A 12,827-nucleotide genomic window follows, 5' to 3' on the forward strand; every position below is an offset into this window, starting at 1 on the left:
TACTCAAAAAAAAAAAAAAAAAAAAAAAAAAAGGACAAGGTCTTTATCATTCCAGCAACTCTGCAATATTGTTCTCTCTATCTGGACTGTCTTCCCCTCCAGTCCTCTGGCATAATGGCACTTCTCCTCAGCTTGTCTCACTTCCTCAGAGATGCTCTCTCTGACCTTTTTATTAAAACAAGTCCTTGGGCTGGGGTTGTGGCTCAGTGGTAGAGCGCTTGCCTAGCATGTGTGAGGCACTAGGTTCGATCCTTAGCACCCACATAAGAATAAATAAATAAAATAAAGGTTAAAAAAAAAAGTCCTTTCTTGTTTTCCCAATCATAGCAATCTACTTCGTTTTTCTTTCAGAGCACATTTCAATCAGTGGTTAAATGCCCTTATTTATTCATGTAAAAATTGTTTTTTTATCTCCCCCTACTAGACTATAAGTTCCACAAAGGTGTATCTTCTTATTTTATTACTTTTAGTGTCTAGCAAGGCACCTGGCATATGGTAGATGACACTCTATACATAGTTATAGGATGCACTAAGTGTCTTGCATACAGTAGGTATGAGGGGGCAAAACCACTATTTTCTGCTAGAGGTTGACAGTGGGTGGATTTCTAAAACTTACTTTCAGTGTGTGACCAATAAACCTGACCAAAAACTCATCCAATTCCTTTGAGACCCAGTAAAAACTGTGCATATTTGGTTAAGTGATTGTTTACGTAGGTTGCTCATCCTCTCATTTATCAGATAATATTGAGTGCAAGTACTATTTCATGTGTGTGAGTTGCATCAATGTATAGAACAAAGAAATCTGTTCACAAGGAGCTTAATAAATCAAAGTAATTTCCTGAACAACGTTTCTTAATGTTTGGAGTACAGATTTACAGCAGCAAGAAATAGAGTATAGGATGATTTATGTGATAATGGATTAAAGCTAGAGAATTCAGTAAGAACTCATGATTAATGTAACATATAGACTATTACATATAGAAATATTTTTACATATGTGTACTTACATAGGTTAGTATAATATGTATATTTCTTTCTCTGTTAATTAAAAGAATCTTAAAGAAATGACACTGAACCAAGTGGAGTGGTGCATTCCTATAATCCCAGCAGCTTGGAAGCTGAGGTAGGAAGACTCCAAGGGAGGCCAGCCTGGGCACCTTAGTGAGACCCTATCTCAAAGTAAAACAAGAAAAGGGCTGGGGATGTAGCTCAGTGGTAGAGAGCTACCCTGGGTTCAATCCCTAGTACCACAACAACAAAAGAAGAAGAAGAAAAAAGACATCTGATACTCCAGTAGCAACAAGCATCCCTCATGCCCATATTTTGGTTTCTAATATCATCTTTTCCAGTAAGAGGAACCAGGTCTCCTTAGAGAAATAGTTGATTATAGGACTTGGACAGGTAATATACAAGATGAGACTGGAGCATCTCATAGTGCCAAAAATTAAGGAAGTACTGAAAACAGAAACCAAAAAAGTGGGGCTATGTAAAAAGGCATAGGATTCAACCAAAAGTGTTCCTGGTGGTTAAGTTGAAACAACAAAATACACTTAACACTCTCAAGGTCATCAAAAACAAGTAGAGTTGGAGAAACTGCAAAGTCTAGAGGAACCTAAATGTACTGTGGTATCCTACATGAGATCCTGGAACAGAAAAAGGACATCAGGTAAAAATTAAGAAAATCTGGGGCTGGGGTTGTGGCTCAGAGGTAGAGCGCTCGCCTAGCATATGTGGGGCACTGAATTCGATCCTCAGTACCACATAAAGTAAAATAAAGACATTGTGTCCACCTACAACTAAAAAATAAATGTTAAAAAAAATAAGAAAATCTGAATAAACTATATACTTAGCTGGTTCTTTAATTGTAACAAAAATAACACATTAACGTAAGGTGTTAATAATAGGGGAAGTGTCTGCAGGGTATGTGGAGAGAGAGATGAAAACTCTCAGTACTATCTATCCAATTTTCTATAAATCTAAAACTATACTAAAAGTAACGTCTATTAATAAAAATGAAACAAAACACAAACTCCTGGTTAAAGAAAGACTATTGTGAATAGTTACCACAATAGTAAAGCCCAAAGACATTTAATAAAAGTTAAAATTAATTTTGAAACATCTTGATTTTGGCATTTGAATATTATTAGTTAAGCCACTTCAGCTGAAGAAAATGACTAAAGGCAGAGACATATGGGTTCCAGACCTTTAGGAAAAGACTAATACAAAAAGTCAGATCTGATCACTACCCTGAGGATCGGGAGGGAAAATAAGAAGTCATATCTACTTATTCAAAGATAAGTCATATCTACTTATTCAAAGATTTTTGTAAGTACACTAGAGCTGTCCTTTCTCACAATGGTACTACTGAGGTATAAACTTAAGAAAAGTTTTTTTAAAAATTTTTTTAGTTATATATGGACACAATATCTTTGTTTTATTTATTTTTATGTGGTGCTGAGGATTGAACCCAGTGCCTCACACATGCAAGGCAAGCGATCTGCCACTGAACCACAATCCCAGCCTAAGAAAAGGTTTGATTAGAGTTAATCAAGCCAGAAGAGGATTTGACTTTGATGTAATTTCTTCAGGGAAGATAGGTTGCTATTAATGCTTTGGAACAGGATGCTTTGACCACTTTTAACAAAATTGAGCTAGGCCAGCTCAGCAACTTAGTGAAGCTTTCAACAATTTAGAGAGAACCTGTCTCAAAATAAAAAATAAAAGAACTGGAGATGTAGCTCAGTGGCAAAGTATCCCCTTGGTTCAATCGCCACACCAAAAAATAAAAAATTAAAAGTTGATACACTGGGGCTGGGGTTGTGGCTCAGTGATAGAGTGTCTACCTAGCATATGAGAGGCCCCGGGTTCGATCCTCAGCACCACATGTAAATAAATAAAATGAAGGTATTGTGTCCAACTACAACTAAAATAAACAAATACTAAATATTTTAAAAATTTGATACACTGTACTTGTCTTTATTGTTTAATGACTGAGCAGTTATTTAGATGGAAAGCAGCAGCCCTGAATAACTACCCTTCATTACCATGCTAAAGTAAAGATAAGGTGGGTAGAGGTGGGAGACAGTGATAATGAGGAACCCAGGCAGTTCAAATTCACCAATAATATCCATATTTCTTTTTAGCCGATAGTTCTTCTTTTCTTTTTTTAAAAGCAGTTTATTTTTATTGATTTATTTTTTTATGTGGTGCTGAGGATTGAACCAGTGCCTCAAGCATGTGAGGCAAGCGCTCAACCACTGAGCTATAACCCCAGCCCCTTAGCCAATAGTTTTTCTACTAACTTTTCCTTCAGAATAAATGGCACAAATTGACAACCTGATAGTTAATTTCTGCCTTATTTTCTACCGTGTGTCAAAGTGTTAACAAACATTAAATGAGAGGAAAAATAAATTTATATTATGTTAGTACAGGTTTTCAAAATGGGAGAGGTGATACAGATAAGATGATTTCAATACTGAAAATCTAACAATTGCAGTCATGATCTGGGGTCAGAATACCCAACTTATATCCTGCCTATATTATTTACTCTATGCCTCTGGACAAGTTACTTAGCTTTACTGTGCCTCAGGTTCTCCATCTGCAAAATGTGATTAAAAATACTTCCTTATTGTGTTGTTTTAAAGATTACTTGAGTAAGTTGGGCATGGTGGCACATGCAGCAATCTCAGTTACTCAAGAGGTTGAGGCAGGAGGATAGCATATTCCAAGCTAGCCTGGAAAATTTAGTGAGATCCTATCTTATAAGAAGGGGGGAAGGGTGCTGGGCATATAGCTGAGTGACAGAGTGCCTGTCTAGCATGTGTGAGGGTCTGTATTCAATCCCCAGTACTAAAAAACTAACATGAGTAACATCTATCCATTGCTTAGAACAATATCAAGAATATAATAAGCACTTAACTGAATACAAGCAATTATCATTAATTGCAAAATAAGGGAAACCAGGTTAAGTAATCGCAAGAAAAAATATACACTAATACACAATAAGAAGAGTGGTTACTGATGTTTAAGCTTTTTTTTTTTTTTTGTACTAGGGAGGAGGAAGAAGTAAATATAGCTATCAAGATCTTCAAATTCAAGATACAACTAAAGAAGAGTTGTGGTTCTCCATCCTGGTAGAAAGTTATCAATATAAAAGAAGGGAACTCCTACTCTCACAAGGTTTAGCCATGAGGAATATACCTATTTAGGAGAGATGTGGCTACTTATTAACATAGAGAAACATTTCATAAAAATGAAAAGGAAAGTAGGGTGCTGTGGCACACACCTGTAGTCTCCATTACTATGGAGGCTGAGACAGGAGCATCACTTGAGCCCAGGAGTTCAAAGTCAACCTGGGCAACATAGCAAGACGCTGTCTCAGGGGAGGAAAAAAAAAAAAAGAAAGGAGGTAGTGAAGATAGACAAAGTCATGTTCTTGAGTTTTTCCCCTCTTGATTTGTTCCCAGCTTAGAAATAAAGAAGTGGAAGGAGACTAAGAAGGGAATATAAAGAAAGAGGAAACTTGATAAATGACAGGAGGTAAACATAGTGACCAATTCTGTTCCAGTAGACCAAACAGTAGTTCCACTAAACTGAAAGTCAAAATTTTGTTTAATTAACATAAATTTTTTTGTCATCACCAAAATTCATATTTTAAGAATACCTCACGAAAGTTTTAGCTGTCTATCATTTATCCATTTAGAGTCCATTTGTAAGAAATAAAAAGCCAGGAAAAAGGAGGCAGATGAAAAGTCAGGCACATGGACACTACTCCCAGAATAGAGCAATGACAAACTGCCTGCTCTGGATTTGGTAGGGTGGCAATTAATCCCATAGTGCCTTTGAGTTTTTTGTTCTCCTTCCTATTGTTCTGATATAATTTATCACCTTTAAAAAGAACAACTCAGGAAAGTAAAGTTACATAGAGTTTAATGCTAGGCTTTACATCCTGAAACAAATAAATACGAACTTTTTGAGCAAGAGAAATACTCTCACCAAGAAGTACTTAATGAGAACAGGTGCAACAAGGCCATAGCAGAAAAACAGCACGCAGCTCACATACCACTCGGACAATTCATACACAAGAGGTCAGCAAATTCAGACTTATGGACTCTTCTGTTCACTTATAAGATAAAATGCCACTGAGAACAGATTAGAACAAAATCAGAGAGGTTTTTTGGACACCAACATAAAAAAGGGAAGCTTCAAACTATTAAGCAGCTCACATCCAAAGGCTATACTACTTACAAACCACACTCTTTAGCTCTGATTTGCCTAATACAAAAAGCATGCACATATCACTCCTTTCTATTTAAGAATACAGAGCACCTGTATTATCCAATTTGTTTGGATATACAGGTAGATTTAAAATTAAAAAAAACAATAATAATAATAATTAAATAACACACACACAACCATGCCTATTTACCTTGAATGGGATAAGAATAATGTGCTGGGCTTGGCTGGCTTGTGGTTAACCCTGTAGTGCAGGTAAGAACACTGTGTTGACTTGGAGATGGAGTCTGAATTAAACCACTTTCAGGTTTCATACCTGGCCACAATGCACCTGAATCAGATAAATTGGACCAATTACAAACAATACACTGGGACTGAGGAGCATGGTTATGCTTTTAATTATTAGCCAGTAGGTTTAAAATCTAAATCTTAAAACAAAAATAAAATTTGCTTGTAAGAGAAAATTAAAGATTCTCCCACTTGTAATACACCACAAGCAAATACACTTTCAAAGAATTAGGAGATGGGGGTCATAAAAGCAAAACTCCTGCTAAAACCCCCAATATTTGTGTGTGTGTGTGTGTGTTTACGTGGTGTATACACACACATATGTTCATTTCAATGATTAAGGGTAACCAACTAGGGTTCAGAAAGAGTTACTGACACCAAACTGGAGTATCTGTCATAAAGAGTGTCTGATGTTCATTTATGCAAATTGTCAAGGTGGCAGACAATTTGGACAACTTCCACCCAAGTGTAAAATCCACTTACCCATTAAATAAAAACGGAATTTTTCTAAAATATATTAAATACTTCTCTGTTTCTTAAGCTGATTATTTATAACCTTTTTTCTTCTGATTATTACAAGACATACCTGCTTATTTTTATAAATTAAAAATATTACAGAAATATGTAACTGGGAAAAAAAGTAATATATAATTCTGTTGTTTAACTACTTTTAATAGATTGCAGAAGTGTCACCCAGATTTCTTCTACACATGTACTGATCTTTCTTATTTTTGATAAAAACAGATCATTTTATATATACCATTCATAATTTACATTTCCATATAATATCTGAGAGGCATCTTTTCATGTCAGAACATACAATCTGTTATACCATTATTCATAACTGTTCCCTTTTTTTTTGTACCAGGGATTGAACCCAGGGGTACTTAATCACTGAGCCACATCTCAGACTTTGTTGTTATTGTAGTAGTAGTAGATGGACAGTATGCCTTCATTTTATTTGTTTTATTTTTATGTGGTGCTGAGGATTGAATCCAGCACCTTACATATGCAAAGCAGGTGTTCCACACTGAGCCCAGCCCCAGCCCTTCATTTTTTACTTTGAAACAGGATCTCACTAAATTGCTGAGGCTGGCTTTGAACTTGGAATTCTCCTGTCTCAGTCTCCCAAGCAGTTGGAAACACAGGCATGCACCATTGTGCCTAGCTCACTTTTACTTTATTTTTATTATAATGCTTCTGAGTGACTATCTTCCCAAAATATATTTAGTCTTTTCCTGCCTTCTTAGCAAGGAAGAAATAGTGAATAGATGTTTCTCGGAATTACTGTTACAAACATCAATATTATGCTGTGATATATAAATATTAAAGTAAAGGCTACTGTAATATAAAGACATTTACTTAGTACTAAATAAAACTTGCTAATAGTTCTATGATTTTTAGGTTCTGAGATCACTGTTTTTTTTACCCAATGTATTGCTTCTTTACAATTTCCCATCTTCATTTGCACCTCTTTTAATTTGCAATAACTAGGAAACCATAAACAAAGATTTTATACATTGCAGCCTAATGGTATCTTTTGTGAGTGAAATACTCATCATTACATAGATTTGGTGACAATTCTGGCTATAAATAGGTTATTTTGTAAAAAAACAAAAACAAAAACAAAACAACAACAACAACAAAAAAACCACAACCCATTGCCTAGTTTTCCCACTATATTCTGAATAGCTATGGTTGCTGGAGTTGAAGCTGATATTAGGCACTTTGCATGTAATCAGTACTAACATCAAATATGGCTTCATTAATCAACATTAATTAACTTCATTTACTCCTAATATGATAAGAAATCTATATTCAACTAATAAAAGCAATAGAAATACTTTAATAAGGACCTTTGCTTCTTCAGGGTGCTAAAATACCTCAGTACAACTTGGACTTATCAATTCTGTTGATAAGAAAATCTAAGAATAGTAAAGGAGAAATGTGAAAATTTTGAATGGATAAAAAAATGTGGCATATATACACAATGGAATATTACTCAGCAATAAAAGAGAATAAAATCATGGCATTTGCAGGTAAATGGATAGAGTTAGAGAAGATAATGCTAAGTGAATTTAGCCAATCCCAAATAACCAAATGCTGAATGTTTTCTTCTTTGATATAAGGAGGCTGATTCACAGTGGAATAGAGAGAGGGAGCATGGGAGGAATAGATGAACTCTTGATAGGGCAGAGGGGTTGCAGAGGAAGGGAGGGGACATGGGATCAGAAATGATGGTGGAACATGATGATCATTATTATTCAAAGTACATGTATGAAGACACGAATTGGTGTGAATATACTTTGTACAACCAGAGATATGAAAAACTGTGCTCCATATGTGTAATAAGAATTGTAATGCATTCTGTTGTCATATATAAATTAAATAATAAAAAAAAGAAATGTGAAAATCTTAGGTTCACCTTGGAACATGGTTACTGCTTTGTCTCAAACCCTTAATGCATAAAAAAGATGCATATTCTTTTCTTATCTATGAACTTCATGAAATAACTTATCTGAGAAGATGGAATAATAATATCTTTAATATGAATTAGGAGAACTGCCTCTTCCATTTATTTCATGGTCATTTAACTACACCTTGTCCAGGTCAGCCAGTCCTAAGGTAATATTTGCTAAATTTGATTTTCAACAATAAAAATGTTCGAGGATTTATTTTTATTTACTTATTTATTTTGAGTACTGGGGATTGAACCCACAGGAGCTTTACTACTGAGCTACACCCCCAATCCCTTTTGTTTTTTGAGACAGGGTCTCACTACGTTGTTGAGGCTAACTTTGAACTTGCCATCCTCCTCTGCCTCAGCCTCTTGAGTCACTGTGATTACAGGCATGTGCTATCATGCCCAGTGAAGATATCATTTTAAAAACATGTATGATGTGAAATGACAATTATCAGTAAAGAAAATAAAAAGGAGATACAGAGACAAGATGCGGAGGCAGGAAAGAAAGATGGCAGAATGGCAGACAGGACAAGATGCCAAGCTTTATTTATATAAATAGGTTACTTTAGGCCATTGGCATCATTAGCACATATTGTTCATTGTATTACTGGGCAGGTTACAGACTTAGCAACATTATGCAGTTTATTCATCAGTTACATACTAAGTTGCATTATGCAACCTTAGGAGCTCTGTGTAGCTCTCAAGAAAGTCCACTGTATAAAGTTACTGTTAGCAGGTTTAGGCTCAGTGAAATAATGTGGTTGTCTAACAAGAGAGTTCCTTTATTCCCAGGAGCTGTGTGCCTGAAATCAAGGTCAAGGCTGATAAGACTCTAACACACAGTTTCCTCATGAAGGACAGTGAGTGTACAGCAGCCAGGCATCCTGTGTCTTTGCACAGAAGTTTTCCCAGCAGCCAGACATTTCTGTGTCTTTGCACAGAAACTTCCTAGCCACCAAGCATGCCACATTCATGAAGCTATCAGAGACCTCAATCCCAAACACAGAACCCCTACAAATATCAGTGCATTAATTCTTGGTGGTTATGTATCACACTTTTGGTAAGCAAATTACAATTTAAATGTCACAATTTCCAGATACATTGTAATCAATGTAATATCTTTTCTAAGCAGGTTTTGCCCATGAGGTATTAATTTGTGAACATATTGTTATAGTATATACTAAAGCAATGATAATAATTGATAACAATGTATCAAGTGAGAATACTTTTATTATTTAGTATGTGACTTAAATTTTATTTACCTATATTCAAACTGTACAATATTTATAAACTGGTCTCTTATAAGGGCACATGCATTTCTGGTCAGAAATACAATTAGATATTTAATATAAAATTATTTTATGAGAAACAGTTAAATAAAAGACAATAAAAATACTGCCTCCAGTATCACTGTAGTCCTGTACTTCAGAAATGTATGTATCTTTCATTAAAGGCACCTTGCACAGAATTCCAGTTAATAGGTAACATGACCAAATAAATGGTCTGACAATATAGAACTACCGCTTACAACAAAGAGAAAAACAAACTCTGGTTTCTTGATTCTTTTTTTTTGTCTACCAGTGACTGAACTCAGAAACACTCAACCACTAAGCCATATCCCCAGCCCTATTTTGTATTTTATTTAGAGATAGGGCCTCACTGAGTTGCTTAGCACCTTACTTTTGCTGAGGCTGGCTTTGAACTCTTGATCCTCCTGCCTCAGCCTCCTGAGCTGCTGGGATTCAGATGTGTACCACCGTGCCCAGCAGGTATCTTGACTCTTGGTACACTGTGCCAGGAGTATGACTAGAAAGCTTTTTGAGCTCTTTCAGGCTTTGGTGCACCAACAGCTGCTTAGAGAGACTATAGAAAAAGTAAATCTATACCTGAGTGTTAGTCTCCTGATGCCCCAGGGTGGGGGCCTTATCATAAATTCTACCACTCTAATCTGATCACTCAGTTTATAGTATATATCAGAGTCATGGCTCTTTAGAAATTAGTTTAATTAGGAAATGAAGGACACACATGCTAGGAAAAAAAATGTAAGACTATATTGGTTTGCTGATTCAATAACTAATTTGGCTGAACTATTTTATATACACTAATAGTGTAAGCTGAGTACTATTCCTGATTACAAAAGAAGTATCACAAAAAATATTACTAAGTGAAATGTAATGAACCATCCTTAAACATATCTCCAAATATTCCAACTCACATTAAATTTTTTTAAAGTAAATCAGAAGAGTGTCAACTAAGAACATATTGTATATAACCCTTAGAAATAAATCCTTTTCTTCACATAAAATTCTTCATATCACTAGGAATTAAGACTTCTAATCTCTTTTTCTATTCGACCATCCCATCCAACTCCTATAATAGTTCAGAAAAGAAAACGATCGGCATTCCTCATTTTTTAAAAAATATTTATTTTTTAGTTTTTAGTGGACATAATGTCTTTATTTAAATTTATGCAGTGTTGAGGATCGGACCCAGTGCCTCATGCATACCAGGCAAACACTCTACCACTAAGCCACAATCCCAGCCCATTCCTCATTTTTTAAAGATTATTTCTAACAAACCTTTCTAAAATTTCTTCTATTCGTTTCTCCTTTTTTTGAGAGGAAAAAACTTTTTAATTTCAGACATGATTCTGAGACCATCTTTTTGATACAGTTGTAAATTTATAAGTCCCTCTGGAATTAAACAGATGTAGGTTCAATTTTTATCCTGGGCATTTACTAATTGTATGACTTCGGGCTAGTGATTTAACCAAGTCTTAGTTTCCCTACCTATCAAAAGTGAACATGTTACCACTTACCGCTTAGGACTATTCTGAGGACTAAATGAGACAATAATATATGGTGTAAAATTGCTTGACAAAGTAAGTACTCAAAAAATAGATTATTATAAGAGGTTTTTCTCAAAGTCCTATTTATATCTGAAATAAAATAACAGACTAGCTAATCTTAAAATAGGCAGTACCAAAATCTTATTTTCAAAAAGAAATGTTTTCTTTCTTTTAAGTGAACAAACTGCCAAAATGCATGTATTAAAACCCAAGAAAATGTCTTTTAATGATACAGTAACTTTCAAAAGTACTACAAACATCTCTTTTTTTAAAAAATATTTTTTAGCTGTAATTGGACACAATACATTTATTTGTTTGTTTATTTATTTATTTATTTATTTTTATGTGGTGCTGAGAATTGAACCCAGCACCTTGCACGTGCTAGGCAAGCACTATACCTCTGAGCCACAACCCCAGTCCCATACAAATACCTATTATACACAGCTCCAGAAAAAAAAAAATCTGAGAATATGCTACATCCATCATTCATGTTACCTCAACCTAAATATCTCTTCCCCAGTAAGTGTCATATATTACTTAAAGTCAAGTTAATGACTATCTGTCTCTCTCATTTACTGACAGAAGAATTTATATAACACAAGCCTTTCTTACTCCGATATTAAACAAAAACAAATCAAGAGAGCCTTAATTATCAAATTTTTTTCTACAACATAAACAACGTTTCAATGTTTTGTCCAAGATTTTTTTTTGTAGTTGTAGATGGACAGAATGCTTTTGTTTATTTTTATGTGGTGCTAAGGGTGGAAGCCAATGCCTCACAGGTGCTAGGCAAAGCGCTTTGCCATTGAGATGTCCCCAGTCCTCCTCTACGTTTTTAACAGAATTTTATAAATATATATAATTTAGAAATAAATGATCATAATAGATATAATACCTAGGATCTTTATGCACATGGTATTATGTTAGCCATTCCATAAACTGAATTCAGAAATAATGGGAATCTTATTTCATATACAACAGCAGGAATGATTAACTGTTCAAAAATGTTGTAAATGATTTGGACTTGCTAATAATAAATTCAAATCAAAATAGAGGGTAAAAAATGTGAAAATAATTACTTTATAATTATTAGCTGTCCAAAAATTAGCTTTAATATACACAAATAAAAATAATCACAAAAATATTCTCAGAGGGTTTCTTTCCAAAAGGAAAGAGTCTTGGCTGGTTAAATATATGACTAAGAAGCTGGGAACAGAGGCATACTCCTGATATCCCAGGGACTTGGGAGGCTGAGGCAAGAGGATTGCAAGTTTGAAAACAGCCTCAGGAACTTAGTGATGCCCTAAGCAACTTAGCAAGACCCTGTCTTAAAATAACAAATTTTTTAAAGGGCTGGGGATTTTGCTTAGTTGTTAAGTACCCCTGGATTTAATTACTGGCACACACACACAAAAAAAACAAACCAAAAAAAAAAAAACACAAAAAACCACTCACTGACATAACATAAAAGACTATCCAAATGGGCCAGGAAAGATAAGAATGTAGAAATCAAAGGCAGGCAACAGTTAACACATCCAGAATCTATGTGGTGATTTTTGGAAATTTTTCTAATTCCCAGCTTGTTTAAATAAAGTCTACAAAGACATAATTTTATTAACATATTACATTTTTAAATTTTTCTCTCAATTTTCTGACACCAGTGCTAGAAAAATAGACAAGGGGCAATAAAGCACACTGCATATAGCTATCAATTTACACACACACACATACACACACACAGAAAAATTAGCATAGAAATTAGGTGCCCAAAAAACCTCAAGTTAACGTCTGATAAATCACTGATTTTCAGTTCATGTCCAAGATACCTAAAACCAATTAAAATAATTCCCTATGCACATTGTAAGGTTATAGAAAATTGGAGATTTTCTCGTTTTAAGATGACTTTTGGGGGGCTGGGGATGTGGCTCAAGCGGTAGGTAGCGCGCTTGCCTGGCATGCGTGCGGCCCAGGTTCGATCCTCAGCACCACATA

General features: G+C 34.9%; 1 protein-coding gene across 5 annotated transcripts in view; it reads right to left on the reverse strand.

Annotated features, from left to right (window-relative positions):
• Nucleotides 1-12,827, reverse strand: part of Eya3 (EYA transcriptional coactivator and phosphatase 3) — a 103,087-nt gene that overhangs the window by 39,183 nt on the left and 51,077 nt on the right. For 4 of the 5 annotated variants that reach the window (XM_013364545.4, XM_021734676.3, XM_005317678.5 and 1 more), the window contains one exon: nt 5,429-5,566. The exons of the other annotated variant lie outside the window; for it this stretch is intronic. In XM_013364545.4, coding sequence (XP_013219999.1) covers nt 5,429-5,566 — 138 coding nt within the window. The remainder of the gene's footprint in view (nt 1-5,428; nt 5,567-12,827) is intronic. 5 annotated transcript variants of the gene reach the window in all.

This window comes from Ictidomys tridecemlineatus, chromosome 11, assembly GCF_052094955.1.
Source record: "Ictidomys tridecemlineatus isolate mIctTri1 chromosome 11, mIctTri1.hap1, whole genome shotgun sequence".
NCBI lineage: Eukaryota > Metazoa > Chordata > Mammalia > Rodentia > Sciuridae > Ictidomys > Ictidomys tridecemlineatus.